Source organism: Poecilia formosa, unplaced genomic scaffold (genome assembly GCF_000485575.1).
Source record: "Poecilia formosa unplaced genomic scaffold, Poecilia_formosa-5.1.2 Scaffold18, whole genome shotgun sequence".
NCBI lineage: Eukaryota > Metazoa > Chordata > Actinopteri > Cyprinodontiformes > Poeciliidae > Poecilia > Poecilia formosa.
The window spans coordinates 879,194-906,791 of NW_006799957.1; the positions used below are offsets into that span (position 1 = coordinate 879,194).

Genomic DNA, 27,598 nt, shown 5'->3' on the forward strand with positions numbered 1-27,598 from the left:
TTAATCATAAAAAGAAAACATTAAAGATATCACAACAATAGAAGGATAAATAAGCAAACATATACTCTTTGCTGTTGCCTTTTGTATGCTTTAACTTCAGTACTTTAAAGTCGGCAGTGTGTCACCCAAGCAAGTATTCAAACATGCATCCTCTGTTGTGCATCCTCCAAAAATAAAGTTTTATTTTTGCGTTTAAAAAACTTAATCTTTTTGTGGTCCTGTATGTTTGATTATAGTTGTAAACAAAAGAGAAGTTGTGGCAAAAATTTGATAAGTATCAAAAGATGAATACAGGAACTTATTTATTTACATATATTGAACAGAACGAATAACTTCATTCCATTTTAAAGATTTTCTATGTTGACTTCAAAGGTTGCTGGTTCAAATTTCTAATGTGGCCTTTACATGTGGACTTTGCAGGACCTTCCCATGCATGTGTGAGTTTTCTGACAGTTCTCCGGTCTCCTTCCACAATCTAAAACATACATGTCTGGCTTGGTTAGTAAACAATTTTAAATTGCTTTTGGGTTTTAGTGCATTTGAGCATTGTCTCATTTTTGATGGATTGATTAACTTTCCATGGTGTTTCCCATGTTTCCATGGTAAACAGTAAACAGGATTTTACAAATACATAAGAAAGATGGATATATGAATCCAGAAGGGGTATTTAGAGCCTCCAGTAAGTTCTGGGTTTGCCCCTGGGTTCTTCCTCTAGCAACTCACATCATGCATCTTGTTCTTTTGGTCAAAATCCATATGAGTGTAGAAATGATGGATAAGTCTCTCAGTCTGTTGTTATTCATTTGTGATTGGATTGAAACTCTTACAGAGTACAACTAATAAAACATGATGAAAAATATTTTCCCTCATATTGGATTCTGTCTCGCAGCCTTTTGCTTCACAAAACACATGTATGATAAAAGGAAGTAAAATGTTATAATGAAAAATAAATGTAATAAATATATGTGGTTTTTTTATCTGTCCAAATTCAATTAATTTTTGCCAAATATCTGAAGTTTTGCTGTTTTTTCCCATATGATGCAATCTTCAGTAGCAGTCACAGCAATTTATATAGTCTTCTATATCCTGCAATAAATGCTCTACATATACTCAGAAATGACTGGAATCTGAAAAATGTCAGTGATCAGCCTTTAACAGTTTTTTTTTTTTGTCTGAACAAGCCATGCACATGATGGCATTAGGCCTATCAGAAATAAATGTCTTTGTTACCTTTTTAAGATTGATTTGAAATCACATGTGCTTTCAGATACCATGAGGATAGACTGTTCCAGAGCAAAAGAAAAACAGAAGAGCATCAGTAAGCCCGAGTGCTCGTACTCTGTGTTTAATATAACTTATAGTGACCCAAATCTATGTCTTTTATACCAGGAGTTATTGTGAAACCGGATAACTGACAGCACTAAGGAATTGTTGAAGTTTTTGTGTGTAAGGCTAGTAAACAAACAAGAGATCAGAACAAGTACGTGTGACTTTGATATCTGCCAGAAACAAAGCATTAACTTCTGACCCCTTTTAACAGTTGCTGTTTGGGAATGTTTTGTTGTCCTTTTTATGTAAAACATGGTTTTGTCTTAACAGAATACATACAATGACTGAAGATCCAATATTTCAACTACAGGCACATCTGCTGCTCTGTTGCTGAAAGTGAACATTAGCATTCATTCAATTTTAAGTCATCCATACAAAACAGGACAAATTAGAAAGATTAATTTCCATTATGACACAAAAACAGCTGTGTTTGAAAAATGAAGAACCATAGCTGCTGTAATCATCACAGAAGTGAACGCCGCTAAATGTACATTATTGTTGAATTATGATATCAGGCTCGTTTAATTAAGTTTTGAAAAGCTCCTTAATTCTAAAAAGATGACATGACCACTTATTTGCTTTGAAAATTAAGACATACTATTTCTTGTCTTTAAATTTTGAAATAACATTTTCATGTAAAAGGAAAAAACAGTCAAGAAATATGACAGCAATTATTATCTTGCTTAGGCTGTAAACAAAGACCTTGAAAAGGAAGAAATTAACATAATTACATGATTCTCTGTCTTTCAGAGTTCAAGTTTGTGTCAGTTTATTGAAGTTTGGTCATTCGCAATAAAACAGCCAGAATAATCATGGTCTCACTACCATGATTATTTTATTATGTGCTTCAGTTTATTGTCGTTTTGCAGGACTAATTTTTACCTGTCACCCAGATGATCTAACATTTGATTCAGAGAACACAACACTGGCATGCAGAAGGATTAATGGTCAACTCAGTGACTGTAAATTTCCAAGACCTTGTATCTGAAAACAAAGAACAGCAAAAAAAATATCATCATGACTGAACTTTTGCCCTGAACAGTTTATTTTGAGTTTCTTTAATTTGATTTGCACCATTCTTTAATTTGATTAGGTAGATTTGTTCCAATGATTGTGATAAGATTTAAAATCAACTACAAACGTTTGATGATTTGAAGTTTTAGATTTTGTCTTATGCAAATTAACTGCATCTCTTTTGACCCTCAGATTGTACGTTCCAGTTATTACTCAACTGCAGAATTTTGCTTTCTATACGAATATCATTTTGGTTTATGAGCTCTTTAAATGGGGTGAGACGAGAGAGAAGTGGGCTTGACTATCGGTGCATAATAGGTGGAGAAAGGTATAAATTGGCAAAGTGGTGAACTGACCCAGAGTCTGTAATTTTTGTTGTCTATCCTGTTCTATCATTAAGAGTGGTGTTGGTGTTGAAGCATTTATCCAGGAGGCAGTCCTGTGTGGAACTCCTGATTGCATGCTTGCTCACTCACGGGAAGCACCCTGGAAAATTTGTTGCCACTTCTGAGCATTTTTTCAAGGCCTTATCAAAGTCATCCTGCAGCCCAGGTGAAAAGTGTACGCCAGACGTCTGAAATGAATCCTGCAGAATCCCCTCTGTCTTTGCTCTGGAACATATTTAGGACATTTTTATGCAGCGTGCATATGAAAAAGGCTAAACTGTAGCAGTCATGATGTAAGAATATTACTGAAACATGGCTGCTGGTTAGAAAAGCTGTCACAGTAATTAACACAGAAATATGGTGCATGTTGACTGAGGAAGCCCAGATTGAGAACATATAGCAGTCTTACTGCAGCTTATTTCACTGTATAGGAGCTGGATTTCACAAGGCTGAACTAATCAATTTTAATCCCTTTGACAATGAATAAGGTCTTTTATAGTAGTGGTTCTGAAAGCTGGAGCTCTAAACCACAACATTTCTGCAAAGCTGGGAAGAAGTATGTTATACTTTAAAAATACACAATGAGGGTTTTTTTTTTTTTTTTTTTTTTTTTTTTACGAATTTGCCTTATACTGCTTTATATGGCCATCATGAAAAAAAAAAGTTGCTACTACAGTTTATATGTAAATAATGGTAGTTGAAACCAAAAGCTTCCACATGCACAGCCTATAACTGATCCAGTTACACCAGTTCTGTCAGAAGGAATGAGCCAGAAGCAAACTATTGAGAAAAGCTTGTGGAAGGAAACTCGAACTATTTGACCAAAGTCTTACAGATCAAATGCAAACACTGATAACATGTGTGTGCATTTCTGATTTTGAACACATGAACAAATACATTTGGCAAATTCTTTCTCTCATTATTATGATATTTAGTCCTAATTATAGTGAAGCATAAGGTCCAGATTAACCACCTCCCTATTAACGTTTGAAACAATTCTCCAGTTCTTTACTGTATGTACAATAGGATTAGAGGACTAAACTCCCCAAGCAACGACAGGTTGCCTGACACGTAGACACAGACGGCCAGACATCCTGGGATGTGCTGAGAGGAGAATGACGTCATTGTGCCTGAGTCAGATGAGAGTGGGTTTCCCTGAGTGACTCCTCTGATAAAACAGGCAGATTCTGTTTCCCTGCTGAACAGGTGGATGACAGAAAGTGCTGTTACTTTGACACAGGACATGACAGAGATATTGCACCGATTATCACTCAGAAAGTGCATTTGTAGAATCAAGTAGAATCCAGAAGGGGAAATTAGCTAAAAAAAAAACAAAAAAAAACAGTTACAGTTCATGTAAAACAAAACAAACAAAAAATATAAAAACAGACAACAATTAAAAACTTTTGAAGTTGCACTGATGTGAAGGCAAGTTGACAGATTTCTTCTACTTTTGCTTCTTTTTAGATTTTAGATTATTAAGCAAATGTTAATATCAGACAAAGACACCCAGGGGAAACACCAAAACACAGATTTCATAGCATGTTTTCTTAACATGATTGAGGAAAAACAGATATTCAGACCAATCTGGCCTTATGTTGAAGAAGTAGCCCATCTTTGTTAATTCATAAACTAACTTTGATTAATCACACTCTTTAAATCTGTTTCCCAGATTATAACCAGCCCTGATTACTCCCAGAAGTGAAGAGTCACTAAATTACTTAATAGAAGCTGTCTGAAAACATGAAGCAGACTAACAGATCAAAAGAAGAGGTGATACAGATGAGAAACAAAGCTAGTGCCATCTACCAATTTGAAAAGGGTGACACAGTCATTCCTAAGGCTCCTAGACACTGAATTTTTGAATTTGAACTTGAGCAGTTGTAAGGACCGTTATCCACAAATGGAGAAAACATTAAACTCATCCAGAATTACTTTTAGAGCACAGCGACAAGTAATCTGCAAGGTCACAAAAGAAGAAATGTCACAGAAGATCCCAGAATGACATCTGAAGCATTGTTGGCCTTACTTGCCACAGTAAATGATTCAAAAAAGAAAGAGACAGAAAAGATGGTATTCATGACAGAGTTTAAATGCCAAAAAAACACTGCTGACCAAGATGAACAATAAGGCTAATTTTACATTTAGATTTTTGAAAACACATCACCACCGACAGTCAAACTTGGTAGTGATGCCTTGGGACTGCTTTGACACTTGGATGGTTGAATACAGCTTTTTATCAAACAACGCTGATGGAGAATGTCCAACTATCAGTTTGTGACCTTAAGCTCAAGCAGCAGGACAAACAACCAAACCACACCAGCAAGCTGACTATTAAATTGCTTAAAATAATAGAAGAAAAATTAAGGTTTCTGAGCGATCTAATCAAAGTCTGTACTGGAATCTGATTGAAATGCTGGGGCATGACCTTTAACAGGCCATTCAGGCTCAAAAACCCTCTAGAATGACGTATTTAAAAACAATTCTGAAAAGAAAAACAGACAAAAATTCCTCCACAACAGTTGTAAAAAGAACCCTGTGATCCTGCTCTGTAGATCTTTTATATAAATTCAGAATCCACAATAAAATGTTCAAACATGTACTGGAAACAGCTCTTCAGTGATGTAATAAAGTGCCCCTAAGCACACTTTCTGGCTCTGAAAAACCAAACTGTTTTGGGGTTTTTACAAACAGGCGAGCAAGTGACCGATTACAGCGGGGTCATTTGTGACTTTCTGCAGTCTTAGATATTATATAACGGAGGTTTTGTTGAAAAACATCAATTGTACCATAAATGGGAGTGTGTTTTGTGGACAAAATGAATCACATAAAACAATATAGTAAAGAGAAAGACTGTTTCAGGAATGTAAGTGGCTCAACAGCCGTTTGTAACAACCAATAATTTCTGTTGTACTATTTGCCTCCACTCATGCTTTTTCCTTTCCCAAGCCCTGATATGGAATTATTAATAGCGCCAGGCAGGAAAGTTCAACCAGAACTGACCCCTCAAGTGTTCAATAGTCTTTCTTTGGGTGCTTGAAGTAAACAATGTAGGTGGTCATTTATTTTAGCTGCAAATTCTAATGCTTGTTTGCGTATGATTGATAGATTTGCAAAAGAAAAGTCTGCATCTTAGAAGGAGTTTAATCTTCTCTAAAGGAAACTTGTTTTCTTTCACATACCTCACATACAGTATTATTGTGGTGGATTACTCTGACCTTGTCTTTGAGCTAGGCACATGACAGAGGGGTGGAGAAAGCTTTGTAAAGGGGCATGGCGCTAAGTTTCTCATGGCCAATAAGAACCACTGACCCCCTCATTTAGCACTATAATGTCCAGATCAACTCACTGTTTGATCTAGTCACTGACAGAATTCAGTTTTTAACTTTTTATTTCACTCACTGAAAATAGACAGAAGTTGACGGTGAGGTGCCTCTGGGAACTTTTGGTCTGTCATAGCAGATACAGACCCACAAATTCCTTCTGGCGAATCTGTCAAACATATGTGGAGAATCTTAATTTTTCTTTTTTTCATCCATATTGAAATCTGCTAAGTCATATTCAGTTATGTCTACTTTTTTAATGTGCCTTTAAGAGTTGATCTGCAGAGAATCTATCATTTTTCTACATTTTCATCCAAGGTAAGATGTTCCACAGAGACACTTTGCACCTTTGTTGTTTAACAAACACACGCTGAACTTAATTACTTGGTTAAATACTTGATTTTCAGATGGACATTTATGAAGAATCTTTTGCTTTCCTTTAATGTTATATGAATGTTTTTATTATTATGCAATTCACATGATGGAAACCATGCATTTTATGTCCTTTCCTCACTTTTAATAATCTGGATCATGATTTTGAATGCTTAGTATCAGAACCCTAAGGAGGTAGCAAGAATGAAGCAGCTGTTCCACTATTAAATCATTTTATTAAAATAATAAATTATGGATATTGATTTTCAATGTTTTCAAAGCTGATTTGTCAGATGTCTCTTTGTTTTGTTTATTTTGTTTAGGAACATTTAAACCAATTTTTACCAATACATTAGGCATTTGCTAAGCATTTAGGAGATAAAAAGTGTATGATTTGGAGATAAAAGTTTAAGTTATCCATAAAAATATCTCATTTTTTTCATATCACTCATTGTTTGAGCTAACCTGGCTTTCCTCTGGTCTGTTTGCTGTCATGTACCACTCTCAGGCTTCCACTCTCCCTGCTTTATATAGACCTTTAGAGCAAGACATGGGCTTCATGCCTCTGTTTGTGTTATTTCATTTTTCCACCTGGCTTAACTAACTTAACCCTACAGTTCTTGCTGAATTATTGACACTTTTATCCCTGATTGTTAAACTGGGTGGTTGATCTTTGGTAAAGAAGACACAAAACATTGTCTGTAAAGACATTTTAATATTAGAGCCAACCACAAACTTTTAGTTTTAAGCCTTCACAGCATGGAGACATTTGAATCTTTTATTCTTTGTGATTCTCCAGGTTTCAAAGAAAGTAGACAGTGGAGAATCAAAATCCAGACCATCTACATCCTATATTCATCAAAGGTGAGAATACAGAGTGGGAATACCTCTGCTTTGTTTAATCTGATTGATGACATTATTAATGAGATGCTACTTTATTAAAAAACTAATATTTTTGGAAAATGTGTGCACAGGGTTTTAAGAAGCTAAAGAATAAACTCAAACCTTACTATTACTACAGTAAAATAAGACCCTGTCCCCAAAAGTTCAGGGAATCATTTATAAAAGCTTACCTCTTCATACCTGTTCATTTAAGTCATTGTAACATTGCAGTGCATACAAATCTTCCATTTAATAAAAAAAAAAAAAAACGTTAAAGTCCAATTATACATTACATTGCATTTATTTGGAATGAAGAATAAAAAATCTTCTAGTATGTTCACAAATATGCGATCCATTTTTGCATAACTGAGACCCTTTTTGGCAAGAGAAATGTATTAAGCTACTCCACCATGATCAGAATACAAATAACTGATTGTGAAACTAGAAACAACTCAATATACATAAAATCAGAAAGAAAATACGTTATTTTACTCACCTTAGAGTTCTTATTGACATTGTTTCTTGGAAACAAAACAAAAAGGAGCACAAACCAAGTGATATTCACAGTCTCAAACAAACACAACCACTTAATGTTAAATAATGTTGGCTTCAAGCAATTTAAATGCAAATTTCAAAACATTTACCCAAGTGTATCCTACAAGATTTCAAGATTCTACCCATAATGAATGACTAAGACAGATACGATGATTTTTATTTATTTTTATTTATTTTTATTTTTTTTCCACTAATGTATCTGTAGAACAACACAGGAGGTGCAATCACACCCACACAGCTGCAGCTAAAATCCCAGCTCAATAACAAAAGTTATTTTATACATTAAATATTCACAACTTGCTGCACAAGACTGGCTTACCCAATAACTTTTCAGAACACTAAACCAATTCATCAACCAAATCAAGTCCTGCTCGCCTGAAAATCGCTATATTATCACCCACTTTAGTGCTTAGCCCTGAGCTTTGGAGCAGTGTGAAATCAACCTGTTTTCATGGGCTGATCAATGCACTCTCTGCATAGTCCTCCCCCCATGTGTAAACAATACTGTAAGCAGTTTGACTCTTATTCATCACCTCTAAAATTAAACTGTGTGGAGATCAGTGGCTGGGAGTTCAGTGAACTCATGTAGAGAGCAATTCAAAGCAAAATAAGACTAGGAACTGTATCCTTAATCTTAAACTCTTTTATTGACCCAGAGGTATAATTAATTAGACAAAAATTGTGTTTAGATTTGTTTAACACAGCAACCACCAGCAAAGTACCGCTGCTGAAAGAACCTGGTCAGGATAAAAAAACAACATTATTAGCTGTGTAGTGATTTCCTTTAGTCCAACAAGAAAGCACCTTTGCAATACAAAAAAGAAGTTTACATGGCAGCAGCTCACTGTAGTTCTACAATGGGAAAAGCTTTTTCTGGGTTAAGGAAATTGTCAAGATTTCTTAAATGTGAAGTTATTGTATGTTCCTGCTCCTTTCCTGCAGTAGACAGATGTCACGTTGCCATGAGTTTGTACAAAAGTGAATAAGTTATCAAAGAAGTGGAAGGGTAGTCGCAAGACCACTTTTAGCTGATTTTTGCCGTTTAATAAATCTTAAACTGGAAATGTTTATATCAATTCTATAGTAGTATAGTATTTATTATTGTGGGTTTTTTTATGTTCCAGGCTGCAATAATTAGTGCCACTAGGATTTCAATATTATATAGGATTTAAATATCTAATAGTGTTAGAACTAGACCACAATTTTATTTTTGCTTCGAGTAAAGATGTCAATGTAACGTCTTATAGTTTGGTTTCACTCAGAATTACTGAAACAATTGCATAGAAATGCACTCAGTTTCTAATTCATAGATGAACTAATGTAAATTCAAGTCTTCTCAGGATTAACCCTCAAGTGATTTATTATTTTTAACAAACCCAAACTCCCTCTGTTCCAAGAAAGTATACTAAAAAACAATTTTTTTAAAGTGAACTCATGAAATCATTTTGTTTGTTTATCTCTTTTCTCTCCCCCGGGGCAGTTTTCTGTAATTAAGGAAAAATGCCAGTTGCCATCGGAGGGCCTCAGGGCTACACACCACCTGAGGGTGGTTGGGGTTGGCTGGTGGTGATTGGGGCCTTTATCTCTATTGGCTTCTCCTATGCAACCGCCAAGTCCATCACTGTCTTCTTCAAGGAAATTGAAGTGATATTCAATGTGACCAGCAGCCAGGTGTCTTGGATCTCCTCCATCATGTTAGCGGTCACCTACGGTGGAGGTGAGCTGCATCCCACATCACAGGCTGTTGATAACACTTGACATTTAGCACATCAGGAAGCTTGATTGAATCAATTCCTAGCTCTTAGCGTGAGTGTGAAAGATTTATTCCTGCAGTGTTTAGTTAAAAATCAATCTTTTTTATTTTTTTATTTTTTTTTTACTTTTTTTGGTGAAATATAGCCTTTTACAAAAGTCTCTCATACAGGGACAAAGAGGCCCCCAATTCTCACACTCATACAGCAGACCAGATTAATAAATATGTTATTCTGGGAGAGAAACAGAACAATACTGGAGCTCTGCTATTGAAGTGCTTTTGCAATACTATCTCTCTCAGAAGCAGATGAATAGGCTTTCCTTTGTGTAGTCTTTTCCCTTGTGCTTTGAGAGTGGAAGACCACCAGGAAGTTTGACTGTGTTGTTGTCCTGATGGTGGGATGAATGAGATGGTGGATGATGTCACAAAATTCTGGACAGTTGGATGGTGATAAGACTCTTTTCATGTGCTCAAACAGAGTGGAGTTCAAAAGGAGCTTTCATTGTCCCACATGGTTCTCAAATCAAAACACACTTTTATAAAAAATAAAAAAATCTACATATTTCTTAAAACTTTCACCAGGTTTTGTCAGTATAACACGAGACAGATAATATGTGGAAACTGTTTGCCTCTTATTATACTGTCAGGTTCTAACAAATATGTAAAAAATGTTTGTGTACTCTGTAAAATGGTCAAAAATAAAATATTTTAGAGAAACAGGACACAAAGCCACGTCAAAAATAGTTTCTGCATAATGTTGGATTCCCTTCACAAATTAAATCACATATTTAAAAATACTGCATAAAGACACATAGCGTTTCTTTCTCACAATTAGACATAAATATGACTGAACCTTTCATATTTAAGGAAAGATTCAGTCATATGCTGGAATTTATCAGCATAAATTCCATTATGCTGGAATTTATACAGTATAAATTCCAAAACAATGTTTGTTTGGAATTTATACTGATAAATTCCAGCATAATGTCTTTTTTTCTTTCTTCTGACTCAGAGTTTGTGTTTGCTCCATTTGTATGTGGTAGAATTGCCTTTCGATCTGGTAGACTTGGGGGAAACATTTTGTTTATCCACAATGGACTGTTATAGACTGCAGAAGTTGTGTAGCTGCACCAGGTTTGTAGACTGCCTGACTCCAACACACTTTTTCATCTTTGCCCACAAATTTATATTATCATTTCAAAATACTGATGTTCTTGTCCTTAAAATGCTTTGTAACTTATTTGACTTTACTATTAGACCCCTTGTCCATTTGAAAGATTTGTTTCGATCTAAGCTGTAGCTTCTTGAGATGTTTCATCAATGTTTGAACATAATGTTTTTTCCTCGTGATGTCATCTATTTTGGGAAGAGCACCAGTCCCTCTGCAGCAAAACATTCACACAATGTGATGCTGCCACAGTCAAGAGCATGGATGTGCTCTTCTCTTTTCTCCACTCTTTCACATGCAACATTAGACATTCTGGCCAAAGATGTCAAATTTTGTTTCATCATGCCAGAGGGCATACTTCCAAAAATGGAGGTCGCTGTTCCTAAGAGCATTTTCAAATTAGTTAATTTATATTGTGTTTAGGATAATGGCTGCTTCCGCTCTGAGGGGCCTTTCAGCCCATATTTTTACTGCAGTAGTTTGCCTATGGATAATGAAACTCTCTTACCACCTTCAGTGACAATCTTCACAAGGTCTTTTGTCTGTGTCATCTGGTTTACGCACATTTTTCCACTCAAACACTTTCAAAGAACCCATCTTCTTCCTGAAAAGACAGGAGCTTTTGAGTATCTGAAAATTGGAAGGACTTGCTTTGTGATGGTTCCCATTTATTCTTTTGATATTTTACCTAATTTAGGAAGCAAAATTAACCATGCTACGTGTTTATTGTATACTAGAAACAACTGAAATGCCTCTTTCAGTATAAGGCTTCACAACCATTGTGTTGAAATCCTTACAGAAATCAATGCTGCTTAGTGTTTGACATCCAGTTACCCTAGCAGGTTGGTGCTAGAGTAATTTCCTATGTGTTGATGTAGGCTTCATGCCTACATTGACACATAGGCAGGAAGTTACTGAGTTATAACATGAGATTGTTTGATTAACCTTAATCCTATACAGGGGTGTATTCAAGCCATTTACCTCTTCAAATAAATAGACTCAAGCTTTTGCGTGGTTAGGTGAAGTGAATTCTTCACATGTTTTTACATGTGACCTTCTGTAACCTGCTGTGCCATAGATCCCTACACAAAGGACAACAGGAGGAACCTTAACCTTTTACTCCTACAGTACTAGGATGCTTTGAGTCCACTCGTCCCCTTGAGGGAACAGTCTCAATACAAATCAATACCAACTTGTTCTGAAAGATCACCTTTGTCCACTTATGAAGCATCTCTGCTCAATAGAAACTGTGTCATGCAGGATGAGAATGTTCCCCATTGACAGAATATGAGTTTTCAGTGAGTGGAATAGTGAAGGGGAAAATATCTAAAATCCTATAAAATCACAGTTTACAACTCAACTGAATATTATGTGTGACAGACATTGAGACAAATGAATTTCATTAATCCATCCATCCTTCCTTCCATCCATCCATTAAATTCTGCTTATTTGAAATAAAGTCACAACTAAAGTCTAAAAGGGAAACTAAGACAACCATTTCCACAGTGACTCTCTCCAGCTCAAGGTTGCAGGATGCTAAAAGTGTCCCCAGGCCAGAAGGAACAAGTAGTCAGAGGTGTCTAGAAGTCACAGATGCCCAAATTAACCCAAAAGAGCCCTTTCAAAGTGGAAGAGCAGTGGCTCTTTTTTAATCTCCTCTAAATGACTTTACACCTTGTCTCTAAGGGTCCAGCTGCCTTGACACAAATCTTGTTGTTCAGTCCTATGTCATATCTTATGATCAAGCTTAAGGTAGAACAGACTAAGAAATTAAGAAGTCTGCTTTTTAGCAGAGCTCTTTATTCAACTTGACACACCAGGGTATTATTCTCATTGCTGCATATGAGACCTCAGCTCCATCCTTCAGTCTTGATCAAGACTCAAAGATACTGGAAGTCCTGTTTAAGGCAGAGCGTCACCCCTGAACTCAGAGAGTAGCCCACTTTTTCTTGGTAGATTGTTAGCTTCTATCATATTCTTACAATTCAAGAATATCAGTATTATTACATATACCTTCTTTTCATACTGCACATCCTTCCTCCTTAGCCTTGATTGGGTGTGGTAACAGCCCCATTTGATTTTACTCAAATGTGTACATAATCAAGTGTTAGTTCATATCCCCTTAATCTTTGCAAGGCTGGAGGGATCTGATGCCTATTTCCAGGGGTCAATAGGTGAGATGTTAATGGTATCCTAGACAGGTCGCTAGCCTGTCAGAAGGGAATGATTAGATGTAAGAATAATAATTCATGCAAATATTCACATGAATGGTTAAGCTCTGCATTGTATTATAACCCAAAATAAGACAAGGAAATGTTTTATAGATCTGTATATTCATCTGGACATTCTCAGCACATCAACAGGAGTAGTTCAATAATGGTGTAGTGTTGCGTATCTCTGTACTCCTTTAATTTTTGATACATCACATTCATAATATTCTACCATGGTTTCTATCTGACCTTTATACCCTAAGCAACCCTCTCTGCAAAGTGGAAGGAAGGAACTCATTGTTTGCGTGGAGATGGCCTGCATTACAATTTAAAAGCCCTTTGTCTTGCGCCATGCTGGCAAATGAGTTTGGACAACCTCTAAACAAAAACTGTCAGTTTCCATTTAGCTTCATTGGGGACTGCAGGGATTTGGCAGGGAGGCAGAAGTGTCTTCCATGTGGATCCTCATACTCATTTAGGCTCATTGTTATATGTGCTAGATGGAGATGGTGTTTTGCTTTCTGAACTCTGCATGCATTTTAGTCATTTGTCTGCAAGTCATAGAAAAGTCATACATTTTTCCCGTGAATTCAGTATGGATTTTGATGAGGTGATCCACACATTTCCTATTCAGCCAGTCTTTCAGTAATAAGGGTGACAGGTGCCAAAAATGCCAAAAGGGCACAAAAAAATTCTTTCATCTTCCTTTTGCAGATCAGTGATCACTGATACTCTCATACACACATTTCCAGAACACACACTTTAACATCCAACTTGTCTGAAGAGTTTAATATTTTCAAATAAATCCAAGTCAATTAAAAAAAAGAATACAGTGTCATTTTGTATTAAGAATCAAACACATTTTTTCAATACAATGTTTGTAGTTTTTATGACGGATCACATTACCGATGACATAAAAACACATTTACTGCAGTGCAGCACTGACACAAATGATTGAGGAAACTGTTAGAATTTGCTGAGCCACTGATGTAACAATAGAGCCCCCTTGTGGTGAATGTAAAATGTACATATGTTCTGAGTTTCAAAATCCTGTAAGTCTTTGTGACTAGTTTTGTGTTTTTAAAATAATATTTCCAGGCCCTATCAGCAGCATCCTGGTGAACAAATATGGGAGTCGTCCTGTCATGATGTTTGGAGGATTCCTGTCTGGAACTGGATTCGTTGCTGCTTCTTTCTGCAACTCCGTTGAGGCGCTATATTTTTGTGTGGGTGTAATGGGAGGTTTGTGGTTTTTTTTCTTTTACTATTTTTATATTTTCATATTTGGTCATGTGGAAATCAAGTGTTCACATACTTGACATTTTTTTTTTCTTTTGGTAATATTTTTTTAGGTTTGGGATTGTCTTTTAACCTCAACCCAGCCCTCACTATGATTGGAAAATACTTCTTTAAGAGACGGCCTGTAGCTAACGGGATTGCCATGGCTGGTAGCCCTGTCTTTCTCTCTACGCTGGCTCCTCTTAACACCTGGCTCTATGACCAATTTGGTTGGAGAGGAAGTTTTCTAATCCTGGGCGGCCTTCTTCTTAATTGCTGTGTGGCTGGCTCCCTCATGCGACCAATAGGACCAAAACCCAAACCTGCAGAAAAGACCACTGAAAGGAAGAGTATTTTGCAGACCATTAACAGCTTCCTGGACCTCACTTTATTTAAACACAGGGGATTTTTACTCTACATTATGGGCAATGTTGTCATGTTGTTTGGTTTATTTGCTCCACTGGTGTTTCTTTCCAATTATGCAAAGAGTAAAGAAATCCCTAAAGAGAAGGCAGCGTTTCTTCTCTCTGTGTTGGCTTTTGTTGACATGGTTGCACGGCCCTCAATGGGCATTGTAGCCAACACTAAGTGGATTCGGCCGAGGATACAGTACTTCTTTGCGATTTCTGTCTTGTATAATGGCGTGTGTCATGTTCTTGCGCCATTATCAGTAGACTACAAAGGCTTTGTAATTTATGCCATCTTTTTTGGATTTGCCTTTGGCTGGCTGAGCTCAGTGCTGTTTGAGACCTTGATGGATTTGGTTGGGGCCCAGCGCTTTTCAAGTGCTGTTGGGCTGGTCACTATTATGGAGTGCGCGCCGGTTTTGTTAGGGCCCCCGTTACTTGGTGAGTACAGATATCACTAAAAAAATATACTTTTCATTTTTATTCAATTTCTCAAACAGAAAGCTATCAGACAAAATAATAAATTATGACCTATTTTGTCTTCACAGGAAAGTTCAAAGACATCTACCATGATTACAAGTACACGTACCAGGGCTGTGGGATTGTTCTCATCATCTCCAGTGTCTTCCTGTTTGTAGGCATGGGAATTAACTATCGACTGCTGGACAAGGAGAAAAAAGAAGAGGAGAGAAAGGCCAGGATGGGAGTTAGACAACCAAATGCCAGCAGGGATAACTCTGCCAAAGAGGTTGGAGAGGTTAGGAACAGTGAGGACACTGTTTAGTGCTCTATTACATCCCTGCTTGCATTTTATAACACAATCTAATATTGTTCAAAGTTATTTTTCTGTGAATAACTTCACATCAACATGTCTCTGTTTCATTATATGCTGCTTTCAAACAATGCCGGTGATATCACAGACCTTTTATTAGAACCCTTTAAGCTGTATTAAACTGTCAACATAAAATACCTCATATGCATTATTCACTGTTTGCTTGTCCTACAAGATGACATTTATCTTTAGTCAGGGGTTTTTAAGAATGTTTTTCACTTTGCATAACTATATGCCAGTTGTATTTTAATATGTACCAGGATCACAGCAAAGCCTTATATTTTAAAATAAGTTTTCTTGTTTATTTTTTGGAGTGTACCACACAGTCTATTTTTGTAGATTAGTAAGTCATTTCTCCATCCCTCAAACATTGTTTATTCCTATAAGATATTCATTCAGCATTTGATTTATCTTGTAACCTTGTTAGAGATTACTTGTTTGTAATATAATTGTTCAGCCAATTAGGATTTTTTTTGGAAGTTAATACAATCTTGAAGCACTGCTATGTTTGCTAACATAATAGGAATATGTGGCACCATCTGCAGTTTGTTGTATTTTCTGTATATATGGAAGTTACCTAAGAAAAAAAATAAAAATTTATCAAAACTGTCCACTTCATTCATTGTGTTTCATAACCCACATACAATAATACATCTGCCCATTAAAGATGCATTAAGTCACATTTCCTCTAATAAAAAGAGCATATGAGAGAAGATTATTATGCCCATCCATTCATTCTTTATGTAGCCCTTAGGGTGGTGGGTAGCTGGTGCCAATGTCCAGCATTCATTTAGTAAGAGACAATGCACACCCTGGAAACTCCACCACTCCATCACAGGGCAACACAAAGTCATATAGGATATAATGCAGATTCACACTTGAGGACAATTAGAATTCTTGCTTAAAATTGCTTCAGAATTATGCATTCATTACAAAAAACAGAACAAAATAAATCACAATCTCTATTTGGAATATGATAAAATATTAAAATCGTCAAGTAACTTTAAATATTAGTGCAAGACTTAAGTAACTTGTTGAAATTTTACTTTAGACTTTGTAGAATATGAAATAAGATCAAATAAATCTTGCCACAGTTATTACCAGCCAATGCCAGGATATATTTGATTCTTTTGTTACCATATGCTTAATTAATTTGTCAAAACATTCGACGTTGTCCGATAATGGATGCCCCCTACCAGCTTTCCCCAGCGCCAATAATGTCCGTGACGCAGAAGTCTGCCACGCGCTTGCAGAACGGGCGGTTAGAAACCGTTAGAGGCTAGCGTTTGAGCAGGTAAGATAACTGTAAATGTTATGCAGTTATAAACTTTCATGACATCTGTTTAGAAACAATGACCTACTCTGGTGACTATTTTGGCTACTTCTTAGTGAGAAATGTATTCACTCTAACCTCCATTAGCAAGCACTCTAATAATATCAAGTGAAGTCCATAACGATCCTAAAAACCGAATTCAAGCTAACCTCTGAACTAATGCAGTATTTCGGTCGTCTCTGTCTTCCAAAAGTGTATATATTTTCACATTATATATATATTTTTTATATATAAGAATATATATAAAAACGTTGTTGTCTTATTTTGTGCTGTTTCTCTCAGTTCAGGATGGACAGAGATCGAGGTTTTAGGTTCAAACTTTTGGTGCCTCCCAGAATAAGCCACAGCCATATAAATGCTGTCCGTCCTCAAGGAACAGTAGGGAACCATCTTCCAAATTCAGAGCAGCAGGTAGCCTCTTCATTAAAACAGGTACATTTTCTGGAAATATTGGTTGGAAATCAATTGCAAAATAACCAGATGAAACTTCAACACTGATAAACTACATACAAAAGCTTTTATTCACAACAAAGACCAAGTACTCTGTATAAGACTATAATAAACAACTTTTCAGAGAAAGAGTAGTTTTGGCCATAATATTTCTTGAAACTGCCATCACAAGTCATTGTATTGTAGGTTTCAAGTAAAAAGAAAAGAAACTAACTTAATTCTTGGTGCAAAATAGATTATAATATGATTTATATAATGTTTGAGTGCTGTTTACATGTTTATTTTTATTGTGCATAAATGTGCAGTAATACATAAACTCAGCACTTGACTTCTGAATTGTTTATTTCTAATAGTGTCAATTCACTTCCTGCCATTGTGAATATTCCCCAGAATAATTCCAGCTCTGGTGAGCTTTATTCCAAGCTCTTTGATGAAGTAGAGAAAATACAGTCCTGGAAGGTCAAAGTTGAAAATGACACTGCGGAGAAAGAGAGAAGACTGCAGGATAACAAAAGAACGATTGAAACCCAACGAAAAGCCATTCAGGAACTGCAGGTGTGTGTCGATTGCTTCTACCTTTTCTGAAATAGAGCATTTGTTTGTTTTTGGTTTGCATTACTATTTATTTTTGCCTTAGAGCTGTTTAACATTAAGTGTTTTATCTTTACAGTTTAGCAATGAAAGTTTAAGCCTAAAGCTAGAGGAACAAATCTCTGAAAATGAGGACCTAAGAAGCAAGTATGTCTGTTTTTCTTCTAAATATTTATAATATAAATTTAAACAAGCTACAACAATGTGGATGTACATATGTGCACACCAATACTTTGTTGAAACACCTTTTTATTTAATTCTAATAAACTCAGGCTGCAGATATCCAAATGGGGCAGAAATGGATAGTGAGGATAGTAAAACATTTGACTATTGACTGATTAGTCCTTCTCTTTTCCTCCTAATGTTTCTTTAGTTTTTTTTTTCTTCCAGAATTTTATAGTTGATTATTTTTATTTTATTTTTATTTTCTTACCCAGTGTAAAAAAATATAACCTAAGACAAGTACTGTGTTAATGAAACACTCTACTTTTTAAAATATTTTATTATTTAATTTACAGCTTACACTTTCATCAGAAAGTGGATATTTATGGTAAATCTCACAAGGACCCGTGAAAAGGAAAGTGAAAAATAAATGAACTCAAAATATTATTGCAAAGAGCTGTTATTAGAAACCAATCAGGTGTGTTTGACCTGTCTGGAATAAATATTGATTTATAGTTTCAGGGTCCCCACATCAATTTGTCAGTTCACCAATTCTTCTTATCAGTTATTATGTAGAAGAATGGTCAGCACAACAAAGGGCCACATTCTGGGGAAGCTGTTTTGTTATTTTTATTGATTTGACTTGTCGACACAATTAAAAAGGCAGGAAATATTGGATATTTTTTTCTCATACAAATATAAAAAGAAGACATACTTAAAGTGATAGAAAGCAGCGTGTGTCATTATTCCAGTACAGCGACACGATTAGGCATTGATTTAACATGCTTCGGTGAAATTACCTGGTATTTATTGAATAAAATATGTTATCTTTAAAAATGATAATAAACCATATTGTATAAAATCTGGTGTCTCTCATTAATGTAGTTTAGTAATACAATTAAGCTCTGAAAGCTTTCGATTGTGTTTCTTTTTTCTTTGTTTGTACCTGATAGGAATTTGTTGATGATCCCTTGTTTTGTGATTAACGCAACTTTTGGAAGTCTGAGCAAAACTTCAAGTTTTGTTTTGTCTGGATATAGTCCTTCAAAGCTTTTAAGAACATTTTAATCAGGCCATAATATTTTCTTTGGAAGAAAATTATCTTGTCATATTAACCGTACTCTGTAGTTTAAATAATATGGAAAATACAAAAGAATGTTGTCACTCAACCAGTTTTAACAAGTAATCTGGGATCTAAGGTTAATTCTTTAACAGTGATAGCAGGTGTGGTACCAAAAATACCAATCACTGGGACTGAATCAAAGGGTGATGAAACAAAATATTAATTTAGGAGTGTGCACATTTATGCAACATATTTGTTTTTTTTAGTTGAATAATAAAAATGTTTTCAGATTAAAAAAAAAAAAGAATTCTAAAAAGATCTTGAAGTAATTTTTTATATCTCAAAGACCCACATAGTTGGTGGTAGTCTACTTCTATTAACTGTTTTATGTAAAATACAAATTGTGTTTGATTTATTAAAGCTGGTCATTTCTGAGCCTGTGTTTTTAACACTAAAATACTTTGCTACACATACAGGAACAATACAACAAGGAACTTGTGCAATATACTTAAGGAAACTTTTCAGAGATCTTCTGAGAAAATGCATTTATGTAAGCAAAAAAAAAAACTTACACATTCAATTCAACTTTTAGAAATTCTTTGTTTGCTTTGATTTTAAAAGTTTACAAAATACTGAAATATTACTGCTTTTTTGTAGTTGAATCTGAAAGGGAAGAAACACATCACCTCTTCATGGAAAATAGTGGGAGCATTAAGGTAGATTACTACTATATATTGGAGCTGGTGATTCAACATATTTAGATGACTTTTCCTGTCTGAACCCAAAAATCATTTCTTTCATTCTGTTTAATTGTAGAAACTACTTTCAGCATTTGAATCCCTCCGTATTCGAGTAGAAGCCGACCAGCAAGAGATGCATAAAGGTAAAAGAGCAGTTTATCTACAGTACCATGAAATACATTTTATATAGTAAGACTAAATGAACAATCATGATGTTATTTCTAGCTTAAAACAATTGGTTATTGTCCCTTCTTTGTAGTGAAAGAAGACTTGTTGCAGTTTGAAGATCTGAAAGAGAAATATCATCAGGAATATATAATGAAAGATAAAGAGGTCTGTTAAAAAATTAGTTTATTTCAATTGCTTGATGTGTTTTTGGAAAGTAGGGAACTAGTCTTTGAATCAAATGAGTTAAATATTTGAATGGTTATTTTTTTCAGAATGAAATGGTTCAGAAAAAACTTGAGGACAAGGAAAATGAGCTCCAGAAAGCCCTGCTAAACCTTAATGAAGCTCAGAAATGCTGCAAACAACTCCAAGACTCAACAAGTAAGATTTGACCATGTCTATGGGTGTATTGTTTATATATCCCAATATAGAGAAACAAGTGTAACATTTTGTTTCGCAATATATATACACAATTTAGACAAAAAAATACAAGATTTAACTGGGGGTCATGTGTTTGCTTTATTTCCTAATTTTGATAGCAGCATTGAGTGCAGCATTAACCAATATCTAAAGTCTGAAATCAAATAGCTAAACTCTTTGCTGTAATTGTATTACTGCGAGCTGCCTATCTGGGCTGGACTGTAATGCACATACACTAATAAACTATTCCAAACAGCATATTTTCTACCTTAACAGAGCAACAATTTGAACTTCTCCAAAGCTTGACAACTGAAAAGGAATCTCTTCTTCAAAACCTGAAAAGTGCTGAACAATCCTGTGAAGAATTTAAGGTTTGTATTTGTCACTGATAGTAAAACTTTGCTCTTGAATTGTGCTTGCTGAGATTGAAACAATAATAATGCAAAATAAAAATTAGAAAAGAGAGGAAAACACTGCTGCAGCCCTGGAAAAAATTAAAAATGAGTATAAAGAGATCATCCAAGACAAAGACCTGAACATACAGGACCTCAACAGATTAAAACATGAACAAGCAGAAAAACTGGAGAAGATTGAAACAACAATCAAGGATTTAAAGAATTCCCAGGCTCTGGAGATACAAAGGTTGACTAAAATCCATAAAATTAACAGCATGTTGAAAATCTGATATAAATGATAACGTATGTCATTAAATGTTTAACACTTACTCAAGGGCCAAAGATCTGGAGGATAAACTAATGAAAAAGAGCAGTGAACTTGAAAGGAATGGAAAACTTTTAGGTAAGCCTTATCTGTGATTGATGTTGGGATCATTAGTTTAAGAGTATGCATATTTACGCAACATATTTGGTTTAATGTATTTGATGTTTTTCAAGACAAATGATTTACTCAACAGGAGAGACCATGGAAGAAGTAACAAAGAAAGAATATCTGATCAAAGCCCTTCAAAAGGAACTTGTAAGTTGTTAAAAAAAAAAAGTCTCTTTGGTAAATCTAAGATGCTGGATTCAAATGTTTGTTTTTTGTAGGAAACAGAATTAAAATCCACTGAGAGGTTGAAGTTCAAGGTTGATACTTTGGAAGCCAGAGTGGATGAACTTATTTCTGAGCTATCAAGGAAAGCCGAGGAAATTCAGATGTTAAGGGTAATACAAGAAAAATATTTATTCCTTACAGGGATATTTGTAATAACTATTCTAGCATTCATAAAACATGTGACATGCTATTTTTCTTTCTGCTGACAGAATGAAAAAGAGGTGGCTTTAGACGAAAATAGTCATCTCAAAGAGGTTTGTAAAAACATTTGGTTCTTACCTTTCTTTCTTTTGACTTTTCCTATCAAACTTTCCTTCTTACGTCATTAACTCAAACCTTACTTTCTTGTGGTTTTCCTTGAGCCTTTCCTTGTGTCCATATTCTCTTTTTTGTGGTCTTTATACATAATTTATGTCCTTCCTTTCTCATTTTCTTCATCTATTCTCTGTTCCCTTTTCTTTTCACATTTGTCTTTCATGTTGAGCCTGAAAAAATGTGAAATTTTTACATGAAAATATTTTCATAATACTGTTATCATGTGCGCAGATCAAAGTGAAGGAACTTGAAGGGCAGTTGTCTCTTGAGATCGAGAAAAATAAAGAATGCACCTTTCAGATGGAGCAGCTAAAGGAAGACATCTTGCAACATGAGTGGGTTCAGCTCTGCAGTTACATTATTATATCTACTTTTGTACCTTTGCTCATATCGTCATGTAATTTGTTAATTTAATGACATTTTTAAGAGTGAACTATGAGGAGCTGCTGTCTAGTTTTGAGAAGCTACAGTCTGAAAACATGACCATTCAACAAGCGTTTGAAGATGGACTTTCCAAAGTAAAAGAGTCTGAGGAAAACATGAAGGTAATGCATATCAAGACATATCTTGTCATATATAAACAGATGATGTTGCCGAAAGTAGTTCTAATTTCCATATGTCACTTCCATCATTGAATGATTTACACAGTCTGAAAACTCTTTGTTCAGGTAAGCGAGGAGAACATAGTAAAACTCAAAAGAAAAGCTCAAAAACTGGAAGAAGAAAACAAGTGTTTAAGGTTAGTTTCCAGTAGAGGATCTAAACAACTCCATTAGTTTGTAGCCTTGAAGTGACTGTTATATTTTGTTTAAATAGAGATGAAATAAGCACGATTAAAAAGAGAGTCAGTGGGACATGCCAAGACACTGACACTATGCAAAAGAATGCTGAGAAAATTGTGAGTGTTTGATCTAAAGTAGTAATGAGTAGAAATGTCAGCACTTCTCAATATGGTGATTGTGAATGGTTTTGTTTGTGCATGTGTTTTGAACAGTGGGAGCATCTGCAAGAAGAGATAGCAGTAAAGGAGAAACTGATAGAAGCTGTGGAAGCAAATGTGATAAAGAAAATACTAATTCTGAAAACATTTTCTAATTCTGTGATACTAACAACTCCTTTCCTTTGTAGCTTCAGAATCTCAGGCAGACATTTGAAAATAAATTTAAAGTGCAAGAAGAATTCAAGAACGAAGTATGTAACAACCATGATACTCTAGGCACTTAGCACAATACCCGAATCAAAAGGCACTCCTGTAAAGTTTGTCTTCATTGTTAACTTTCAGAATAAAATTCTCAAGAAACAAATTGCAAAAGAAACTGCTAAATGTACTCAACTAGAAAAGACGGTAGGTTGATTTGAGCTTTTATTTTTTATAAAACTTAGTCATCAGCAACAATAAACATTTGTGTTATTGTTCATTTAACTACTTAATGCACCCTCAATTTGTAAAAGAAACTAATTGTTTTTTTTTTATTTGTTTGTTTTTGTTTTAGATCGACAAGCTTCAAACGGAATACAAGGACTATAAGACAATGAAAGAGGAAGATTATCATCAAATGCTTAAGGATCTTGAATCAAAATCAGCCTTAACAGCAGAGCTTGAAAATGAGGTCAGTCACAGGATTATTGTATTGTTCTTTTCTGACATTATTCTGACTTTAATGACAATATCAAAGTTAAGTTAAAAAAAATTATGTTACAGGTACAAAAGCTCAAACTAACAACAGCAGAAGCCGTTAAGAACAAAGAAGATGCAGAGCTCAAGTGCCAGCATAAGATTGCAGATATGGTAGCACTGATGGAAAAACACAAAGTATGGTATAATTCAGTTGCTTTTGTAGTTTGAAGTCGTCTATTTGTTGTTGCTCTATTTGTTGTTTGATTCTTCATTGCTAGAGCCAGTATGACCGCATGGTTGAAGAGAAGGACATGGAGCTTCATAAAAACAAGAAGAAAGAGACAGAGGCAGATGCTCGTGCAAAATCACTGGTATGATATATTTATATTTTAAAATAATTTAAGGAACTATAATTTCTTACTAATGAAAAATATTTTCTTTTTAAATCTTACATAAGGAGTTGGACTTGTCAAAACAGAAAATAGAAAATGACCAACTAAAGAAACAGTTGAAGACAAAAGACACAGAAAAGGTAGATCCCTAATTAAATAAAACATCTTTCTGGGCTTGAAAACTAAAGTTTGAAAGACTGAAAGATTTTACATGTAAATATGTGTCATTTTAAGGCACTTCTACAAAAAGAAGTAATTGATTTGAAGAAAGAAACTTCTACTACAAAGATCATGCAGTTTTCACAAGCAAACAGCAAGCAGGTAATCTCAGCACTTAGTGTGGCACAGGTAAGCAGATTTGTTATTATTTGTATCTACCCAATAAATAATCTTTATCTTTTTAGTCAATTACACTTGACAATGAAAAAGTGATAGATCTTCAAACTCCAGTGGAAGGCTCAATAAAGAGATACATTTTTGACTTTAGCAAGACCAAGAAAACCCCCTCCAACAAGAGTCCTGCAGTCCTTAGGAAAGCTGTAAGTTTTAATTTCCAACACATTTTACTTAAGTATATATTTTTTTCAGTTTTCAACTGGTCTTAGTTGTTAGGTTAGGTAGGAAATTCAATTATTAGGGTCAACAATTTGCAATTCTTGACTAATGGAGACATAATAATAGAAAATTTTCAGTCCCAAAAGTTTTTCAATTGTTTTATCTCAATTTAGCAACTTCAGATAGCGGCAATGATACTGATGTTATTATGTGTACTTATAGAAATTATTGTTATATTTGTATAAAGATGTGTGTTAAATTTTCAATGGTAAGGTGTCAGCCTCCAAAACACCCAGGACACCAAGTGGAACAACAGCAAAGACAAAGGTAGGCAACATTTCAGTCCTCTTTATTTACTTAGTTGTCTGGTTTTAATAAAAATTCATAATCATTTGATCAAGACAGTAAACAGTTTTCTGAAAAATGTTCAATATATCATATTTCCTCTGACTTTGCTTCATAGCCTGTTTTCAAAGAAGATACTGAGACTCCAGGAAGTGATAAAAATAGGATTGGTGGAATATCAAAGATGAAAGTAATACACTATATCTTTTTGACATTTTCCATAAGGAACAAAAATAAGCATGCCTTTTTCCTGACATTTGCTTTGTGAATTCTTTTACAGTCGTACAGAATAAGAACACCTCCTTCTAGTGAAAATGCAGGACAATGGGGAAAGAACACTTTTGAACTTGACTCCAAGTCTGACAGCTCTGATCAAATTGATTTGTTTGTAAGTGCTGCTTGTTGAAATTTGTCATAAGCCTGCTTTGTTCATTCTAGTTCATTCAAGTTCATTCTACAATTTCTGAAACATTCCAAAGATAATTGATGCCTGTTTTTTTTTTGTTTTTTTTCTCTGGTAGACCTGTCAACATGAACCAGCACCAAGTGATTCTGTTCTACAGCACAAACGCAACATTTTCAAAAAGGTAAATATGACCATAATAATCTGTCACATTATGATACCATACAACCTGACAGGGTTGAGATGACAAGAGAAAAGAATTGAGCCATTTCTTAATTTTGTCTGTTTTGTGATTTTTCTTTTGTTTGTTGCCAGATTCAGAGCCCCGTTGCTCTTAAATCACCTGGAAGTAACTTGAAGCTGGCTGCAATAAAAAGAATGAGAGACGCTGGTTGGACTGCAGTGACCAACTGCGACAAGAAAAAGAAGAAAACTAGTGATAAAATATTTGCATAGGTAATATCAATCGAGATCAGATCAATATTCCTTCATACATTGATTGATTTGATGAAATAAGTTATTCTAATATCTAAAGGGTCTAGTCTTAATATTGTTCACTTATGCATGCTTGGAATTTATAGTTCTTGAGGTTGTAGGTTTTCTTTGGAAGTTCACTGTATATGACTATAAAGTCATGCTCTTTGTTATTTAAAAATAAGCTACCTTTATGTATGTTTGGAATGAACTTAGCTTTATGGAAATTTGTAGTGTTAATGTGGTGACGTTGTTGTAATTGAAAAATTATCTTATCAAATTGAAAACTTTTTGAACAGGTTTAGTTTTAAAATTTTGCTCATTTATACGATTGTAGAGCTAATTTTGTGAAAAACACTTGAGATGTTCTCCTTATGTGACTACAATGTCACCCTAATTGCTTTAAAGTTCTTGTGAAAAAGAAGTTTTCCATAATACTGTTGTTTGGAAAAATGTTATGCTTAAAACTGTTATCTAATTCCCTTAGTTCGGTCTACATAAACCTTTATTGTTATTTTGGTAAATGTGTTGTTATGTGAATATATTTGTTTGGTCATTCCCACAAACTAATAAAATTTATTAATTACAGTTACATCAGTCATTGTTATTCATTATTACTTTCAATATTACTTCCTGTTGGTAAATAATTTAATTCTACAGGTTCTTTCTAGTTCTGAAATAACACTGAGCCATGGAGGAGAAATGGGATTCTGTCCATGTCCATATCAGTGGGTTATCACTGTGATTTAGCATAGAGGTCTCTCTTTAATGGAGGAATTCAAGGCAAAATCGTGACGGTTCTGCAGGAGTGGGTGGCACATTGTCGTAGATTGGATGGGCATCATAAAGTCCTCCAGAAATAACAAGGGTGTCATCATCGAGCACAAATCCATCTGTTGAAAATTGAACAGTTGCTTTTATAAGGTAATAGTGACTGAAATTGATTGCATTTACTACATGATAAAGTATCAGTTTTTACCTGTGCCATCTGTGGTGTCAAGACGTTGATGCAAGTACTGGAATTTATGTTTGCATTTGTAAAACATGATCATAGCTATCGTCAAAGCAAAGAGCCCAAGCATGCCGCTGAAGATTATTGTCATGTTTCTCTCTGACATGTTAAGTCTCAAACCTAACAGTACAGAAAGGTAAGGCGTTAAAATCATTGACATAACCAGTGGAAGAAAAATATGTTAAGTCACTGAACATGGACACAGATGCTTACCTTCTGTAACATTCACTGAGACTGTAGTCATCCTGTGAGATGAGTTTACAGTTGAACCTAGTGTTGTATCAGATGTAGTATTCAAATGTGTTGTAGTCTGGATGGTTTGTGTGGTCATTGTAAGCGCAGGCGATTGTGTGGTTGGTGTAGTGGTGTTTAGTGATCCACTGCCTGTTGGTGATGTCAAGATGGTAGCTGACTGAGAAGTTTGATGTTGACTTGTGTTTTCAGTTGCAGCCACTGTAGTAGAGAAGGTATTATTGCCATGCTTTGTGCTGGTATATTCGACTGTGTCCTTGGTTGAGGATAAGAGAGTAGTTGGAGTTACAGTAGAGTTAAGTGAAGTTGATGCTATAGTGAATTCTGTCAGGTTTAAGTCAAGGTTTGGAGTAGTTGTGAAGGCTACATGCTGGTTGTCCGTGTGTACCATTTTAAAAGAAAGTAGCAGGAGGAAGTAAACCAGGGGTGCCACGATAGTTCCCATAGAGCTTAAATCCTGTTTTGGGAAGCAAAACACGGAAATGTGTGTCAGATAAAATCATCAATCCTTTTTGGAATTGATGAGATTAAAATTTTTCAAATCCTAGCAGCAAAAAAGGTTCTACATTGTGCTTTTGTAAGCAGGTTCTTTACATTTTTAAATATTAGTTAAGAATATGTACAGAAGAAAACACATTTAAGAAAACCGAGCATAGCACTTTAGGTTTTGTGATTACTTAACGTATTCTTTTATACTCATTTACAGTAGTAACTAAGACTACACCATATTTAAATATTTTTTT

The 27,598-nt window shown here is 35.0% G+C and overlaps 3 protein-coding genes across 3 annotated transcripts; 2 read left to right on the plus strand and 1 right to left on the minus strand.

Moving 5' to 3' along the window:
- The first annotated feature begins 6,044 nt into the window (after nt 1-6,044).
- On the plus strand, nt 6,045-16,119 carry LOC103134580 (monocarboxylate transporter 1-like). The gene is made up of 6 exons (XM_007546880.2): nt 6,045-6,370; nt 7,224-7,288; nt 9,342-9,578; nt 14,091-14,234; nt 14,345-15,118; nt 15,226-16,119. The coding sequence occupies exons 3-6, from the start codon at nt 9,362-9,364 to the stop codon at nt 15,459-15,461; spliced, it is 1,371 nt and encodes a 456-aa protein (XP_007546942.1). The 5' UTR covers nt 6,045-6,370; nt 7,224-7,288; nt 9,342-9,361; the 3' UTR covers nt 15,462-16,119.
- Nucleotides 16,120-16,712: 593 nt separating this feature from the next.
- Nucleotides 16,713-26,177, plus strand: sycp1 (synaptonemal complex protein 1). The gene is made up of 33 exons (XM_007547092.2): nt 16,713-16,803; nt 17,125-17,274; nt 17,683-17,847; nt 17,963-18,030; nt 19,585-19,658; nt 19,766-19,824; nt 19,925-19,991; nt 20,108-20,181; nt 20,289-20,397; nt 20,713-20,807; nt 20,894-21,078; nt 21,167-21,234; nt 21,350-21,411; nt 21,483-21,599; nt 21,699-21,743; nt 22,036-22,139; nt 22,232-22,349; nt 22,473-22,543; nt 22,621-22,702; nt 22,799-22,861; nt 22,933-22,995; nt 23,087-23,149; nt 23,298-23,414; nt 23,507-23,617; nt 23,701-23,793; nt 23,880-23,954; nt 24,049-24,135; nt 24,219-24,353; nt 24,643-24,696; nt 24,833-24,904; nt 24,995-25,102; nt 25,236-25,301; nt 25,433-26,177. The coding sequence occupies exons 2-33, from the start codon at nt 17,131-17,133 to the stop codon at nt 25,571-25,573; spliced, it is 2,955 nt and encodes a 984-aa protein (XP_007547154.1). The 5' UTR covers nt 16,713-16,803; nt 17,125-17,130; the 3' UTR covers nt 25,574-26,177.
- LOC103134581 (uncharacterized) lies at nt 25,992-27,348 on the minus strand. Its single transcript, XM_016668870.1, has 3 exons — nt 26,817-27,348; nt 26,571-26,723; nt 25,992-26,484 (listed from the first exon to the last, which is right to left on the minus strand). Exons 1-3 carry the CDS (start codon nt 27,298-27,300, stop codon nt 26,357-26,359), a joined length of 765 nt encoding a protein of 254 aa, XP_016524356.1. The 5' UTR covers nt 27,301-27,348; the 3' UTR covers nt 25,992-26,356.
- Between the last annotated feature and the right edge of the window lie 250 nt (nt 27,349-27,598).

Bases quoted from the DNA above. Each gene is read 5' to 3' on its own strand.
- sycp1 (XM_007547092.2), top strand. From the start codon at position 17,131: ATGGACAGAGATCGAGGTTTTAGGTTCAAACTTTTGGTGCCTCCCAGA. The intron at 20,398-20,712 runs GTAAGATTTGAC...CTACCTTAACAG, and splicing joins ACAACTCCAAGACTCAACAA to AGCAACAATTTGAACTTCTC. The intron at 22,703-22,798 runs GTGAGTGTTTGA...TGTTTTGAACAG, and splicing joins AAAAGAATGCTGAGAAAATT to TGGGAGCATCTGCAAGAAGA.
- LOC103134580 (XM_007546880.2), top strand. From the start codon at position 9,362: ATGCCAGTTGCCATCGGAGGGCCTCAGGGCTACACACCACCTGAGGGT. The intron at 9,579-14,090 runs GTGAGCTGCATC...TAATATTTCCAG, and splicing joins AGCGGTCACCTACGGTGGAG to GCCCTATCAGCAGCATCCTG. The intron at 14,235-14,344 runs GTTTGTGGTTTT...ATATTTTTTTAG, and splicing joins TTGTGTGGGTGTAATGGGAG to GTTTGGGATTGTCTTTTAAC.
- LOC103134581 (XM_016668870.1), bottom strand. From the start codon at position 27,300: ATGGGAACTATCGTGGCACCCCTGGTTTACTTCCTCCTGCTACTTTCT. The intron at 26,724-26,816 runs GTAAGCATCTGT...CTGTACTGTTAG, and splicing joins CTCAGTGAATGTTACAGAAG to GTTTGAGACTTAACATGTCA. The intron at 26,485-26,570 runs GTAAAAACTGAT...AATTTTCAACAG, and splicing joins TGACACCACAGATGGCACAG to ATGGATTTGTGCTCGATGAT.